The sequence below is a fragment of the Rhagoletis zephyria genome, unplaced genomic scaffold (assembly GCF_001687245.7).
Source record: "Rhagoletis zephyria isolate East Lansing unplaced genomic scaffold, Rhagoletis_zephyria_1.1 Rzeph_scaffold_17480, whole genome shotgun sequence".
Classification (NCBI taxonomy): Eukaryota; Metazoa; Arthropoda; class Insecta; order Diptera; family Tephritidae; genus Rhagoletis; species Rhagoletis zephyria.
The window spans coordinates 442-5,749 of NW_016174541.1; the positions used below are offsets into that span (position 1 = coordinate 442).

Sequence of the window (5,308 nt, forward strand, 5' to 3'; positions counted from 1 at the left end):
TTACATAAACGCCCGGGACCTCACATCATCGCACGCCACGATTTTGGGTAGGATTCAATCGAGTATTCCTTTACCTTTGCATGACTATTTGGTAGGTATTTTGTTTTTCATAAATGCGTTTATCGTAAAGCCTACTTTAGGGTGCCTTCCGACACGAAATATTGCAAAGCATCTGACTATTTTGTTGCAAAGCATAGTATATCAAAGTAGTGGAAATCGAAAATTGAAATTTCCTCATTGTTTTGCACTAAGCAGGTTTGTATACACTTGTTATAATGTAGAATTAGAAAGCATCAGATAAATGCATTTGAAAAATAAACTTAATCAAAAGTAGAAAATAACAAAAATTTAACAAGCGCAAATCAAACTGCGGAAATGAGCTCAATTGGAGTGAAAAAGCTACAGAGGTAGAAAGTGTTTCCAAACAAAAGGGAAAGTAAAATTTATTAAAAAGAAATTTATAAGCAAATTGAATAAAAATGTAAGTGAAAAGCATTATCCCGCGAACAAGTGATGCGACAGGACGTCTACGTCTGCTTAAGTGGCCGCGATTGGGTACTGAGGTAAGCACAACCTGCCCTTCAGCTGTGCGCTTGACGCACATCACACCACCCCAAAATGTCACTCAAGGCACTAAAGAATTACATTGCGGTGTAAAGTATTTCTTGGAGAAACCAAAAAAGTTGCGACAAAAAAGCCAATGAAAATTACTAAACAAGTGAATTGAAAGAAAAACGCGAGCAACGACAACGTCGTCTTCCATTAAAAACCAAACAAAAATAATATCTTCATTCCTCCTCCCCGACCAACAGATAAGAAAATAAATACCAATAAAAACTAAGCAAACAAAATATACGCACACGCACTCCTACACACCGCCTACCCGTACACACACAACCACACACACACACACACTCGCAACACACAATGCTGCGTAGCTGTGTGTGTTTGGGTGGTGGCGCGAAACGACGTAGCTCCTCGCTAGAGGATACCTCATCGTGCCGGTCATCCGAAATTGAACGTGTGGCCAAACGCATGGAGACCATGACCGTCTATACGAAAACCACATCGACCGCAAAAACGACAACCACAACAACAAGCAAATTACAGCAGCAGCAGCAGCAACAGCAACAGTTGCAGCAAAGCAACGGCAGCGGCCGCAGTACCACTTCCAGTCTATTGCAGTTCTTCCAATCGAAAACGTGGTACCGGCATTGGCGAAAAACGGAACGCTCAATGAGCATGTCAAAGACCGAACGAAGTGAGTCATAGTTGTTAAGAATATTTGCACATGCATATAACAGTAAATACAGTACATACATATATGTATGTATGTATACACATTTTAAAGTATTTAATTGAAATGAGTGAAAGGAATGACGTGATAGGTGCATGGAAGGCGAATACTTTGATTGGGCGCATAAAAATGCCAGTTGATTAAATTGAGTTAATAGTACGCCTAAGCAATCAAAGTTTATGGTTGGGTTGATATGGAATTCTTCGCGTCCGGTGCGAAGCAAAGTAAATATTTATTTGTTTAATAAAACCTATTTTCGTATAAATACCACTGAAGGTACTAAATTTAGCAAGCTGCCTAAATACATAAAGCTCAAGTGACGCGTGAAGCGAGTTGATTATAAACGCCGTGTTTGTACGAGTACTTATTATAACAATAATAATATTAATGAAAAATTAGGCGGACAGTGTAGGCAAGGGACATTACTATGAAGGTGAAACTAAGCTACAGCTGGTATACGTAACTAAAAATAGGCAGTTAAATATGCGGGTATTTAATATTTATAACTAATAAATATATATGTTCCATATGAATATTTACTGTAGTACACCTGCTGACTTTTTGGACATGTCAAAAGCAGCGGTAAAAATAAGATTTATAAGCACATGGCAAGTCTAAATAAAGAAGGAAACAACTGTGCATTATATACAGGGGCAAAAATATAAATAGGGAAGAGACATTTTTGCATTCCCTTTCTATTATTTAATGTTTATTGTTTTTTTTTATAAAAAAAACATGTAAGTCAAAATTTCAAATTTTGTACAGAAATTATAAAAATTCGACAAAGGTTCATCAAAATTTTGCGCTTTTTATATATATATTTTAAGCAGCTAGGTCTTACCGTTGATTTTTGGCAAATTTTTTTTCGTCGAAGGTGTTGCTCATATCCTCCATACAAAGAAAAATTGTCGAACATATTTTGTATGGAAGAAAAAAATTGCCAAAAATCAATGGTAAATCCTAGCTAGTTTAGACTTGCACTACATCATAAACTTAATGGGCTACAAAACTGCATTCTAAAAAATCCGATTAAAAAGTTTAAAATTGTGATCAACATTAGTTAAAATGTAAAGTTGTAAATTTAGATTTACCTTTCTTCTTTTAATTTCGTGAATAAATAGTAAACAATTTTTAAACAAAGAAAAGTAGCCAAAACGTGTTAAAATGGCTTTTCCCTATTTGCATTCTCGCCACTGTACGTTGCACAAGTACGTCACGTCATGACGCGTCATGCGGCTAGTATTGCATGAATGTTGCGCATACGCCATGTCCGACCCAGTTGTGTAAAAAAATAAATGAAATTAGCTGTGCGTATTGAGGGATGGAAACGCAAAAAAATATGACGTAGTTGAAAAAATGACGACAGATCGGTGCTTTTTGCATTTACATCGTTAGTTTAGAGGTGATTGGTTGGTACTAAAGTGCTGCACAAGCGCACTTGGTTTCATCTGAACAATAAAGTGACATATTGTCTAGACCAGTGGTTTTCAAACTTTTAGAAGCCGCGACCCCTTAGCTTCATAAAAAAGGTTGTTTCGTACGAGGAGTGAAAACATGGGCGCCCCATTAAAATCTTCTTTATCACAAAGAGGTGAGGTGGTTGTCCAAGGAAAATGTGATATTGAATTGAGATCGGAATTCAATATTCAGACATTTTTAGTCAGTTGAATATCTCAAACGAGTGTTTGCAACGGAGAGGCGATTACATCATGCCAAAGATAAACTAAAAGAATTTAATAAAAAAAAATTGAAATATGGTCAATTTCTCTACAACAACTGCAATTTGATTCATCCGATTAATTGGTGAGCGATTGTATTCCTTAGCATGATTGAAAACCAATGGTCTGGACACAATTTTTTATCACTTACAGCAACGAGGAAGAAAGTACACCAACGGGCAACACTTTTTCACGACCCCTTCAGGATTTCTTCGGTATTGTACGGGATTTTTTTTAAATATATTTTTTGGGTTTCTTCAGGGCCGCTTGGGTGTGTTTCATGGTTTTCCGAGATGGTTGATGATTTTTACATTTTCGGCTAAGGATAATCGTTATTTTTAGATTTTTATTTTTTCAACAATTTTTATTGAGCTCGAGGCCGTTTTTTAATGAAAATTTATTGTGGAAAAGCAACAATAATTTGAAAAAATGGTAGAAGTGATAGCTATTTCGGAAATCACCACATTTACTCATCAGACTTCTTTCATACATTTTTTATTTTTTCATACATTTTTGATTTTTATTTTTATGTGGTCATATTAAGACCCTTATTTTCGGATTTAAGCTTTTAGATCATGCAATATTTAAATCGGTCATAAATTATCAACAAAAAATTCAAATCCGAAAATAGATTAGTTACTATCGTAAAAATAAAATTACAAAACAAGTAATTTTTAGCAAAAAAAAACCGACTTCAACTCTCATATAAAAAAAAACAAATATATATATATATATCTCATGATCCACTGATCGGGTCTTAACCAGATTATTATGGGACCACTTCTGAAACACTACCTTTCCGATGCAAAAAGAATTATCGAAATCGGTTGACGTGATCCAAAGTTATGCGGAAAAATAATAAATAATAGAAAAAAATAATAATGAAATATCTGTCTTCTACCGATTATTTTGTTTTGCTTTGCTGTTCCTTATATATTGCCACTATATTCACTTGTATATTCGTTTTTTATATGGATGATAAACGTCCTGGGCGATGGGTTTAGGATTATGACAGTTCTACCCTACTACAAAGTTTGCCTAGAAAATACTCTTTTACAAAGATTCATTTTTCGTGTAAACTAGTGTAATTTTAATATGTTTTATTATTTTACAAATGTTCACTAAAATAGATTAATACCAATGTAGAAAATGTGATTTATGCTCAAAGTTTAAAATTGGATTAATAATTAAAAAAATATATATTTTTGTTATTTTCTTACTACGTACATAAGGTATATTTTTTAAAAAGTTGGCCTGAATTTTCAATTCACATTTATGGCCACCGCACATTTAACGGTATTTTCGAAAAATGCAAAAACTACGATATTTCAGTAAATATTGGATGCAAATTGTTGAAAATCAGTATGTGAAGTAGAATTGTGGTCAAAAATAATATTATTATGAAGTTTTTGGAAAATCGGTGTGAGCCCGCCCACTTATGATGAAATACTGTATCTCAGTAGTCGCTTCACCGATCCTAGCTAAGAAACCTGTTGAAAATCTTTGAAATCGGGCAATAACCTCGCCCATCCCATATAACAGTAATTTATAGAAACACGAAAGCAGCGATAAATCAGTGACTACTGAAGCTTATTCACTTAAATCGATGACTGCAATAACCACTTAGCAGAAAATTAGATTATTATAGATTTTTGGATAATGGGCGTGATACCGCCCCTTATGACAAAAAATGTGTGTCTCGAATGACCGAACTTGGTTCAATTATATATTTAAGTCTACTAACTATAATTACCCTGCTTATCATGCAATGGTAGTTTAGAGAAAGTTGAAACGACGATATTTGATACCTGTGCATGGTGTATAAAGTTGTTTACTTGTTTTCTTTGTTTTATTTCATATTTTTAATTGTTTGGATATGAAGATCGAAAGTGTCTTTAGAAAATAGAAGATAACGAAAAGAAATCTGAAATTGAGAACCACTTAAACCATTTCTTCAAACTGGCACCAGAATATGATAATCAATTAAACGGGTTTTCTGAAGAGTGTTGTTGGTTAACGAAAACTTCCAAATTAAATTTAAATTCCGGATTTTGCACTTTCGATGAAGTTGAAGAAATTGCAAATGGGCTTAACTTAAAAGATATCTATACATATAATAAAATTGTAACAGGTCGATGTCTGTACATTATAGATATTAAAGAAAAATTAATGTGGGGTGTGTTTATTAGAGCACCAGAAGCCAAATCAACCATTTTTAGAATTTTTGTCTGTCTGTCTGTATGTTTGTTCGCGCATCACTCGAAAACGAATGCATGGATTTGAATGCAGTTTT

The 5,308-nt window shown here is 34.0% G+C and overlaps 1 protein-coding gene across 1 annotated transcript; it reads left to right on the forward strand.

The window, feature by feature from the left end:
- Nucleotides 1-673: 673 nt before the first annotated feature.
- Nucleotides 674-1,261, forward strand: LOC108379849 (uncharacterized; the record flags this gene model as incomplete). Its single annotated transcript, XM_017636204.1, has 1 exon — nucleotides 674-1,261. A coding segment is annotated over exon 1 (334 nt), but the record flags the coding sequence as incomplete, so codon positions are not given.
- Nucleotides 1,262-5,308: the final 4,047 nt, after the last annotated feature.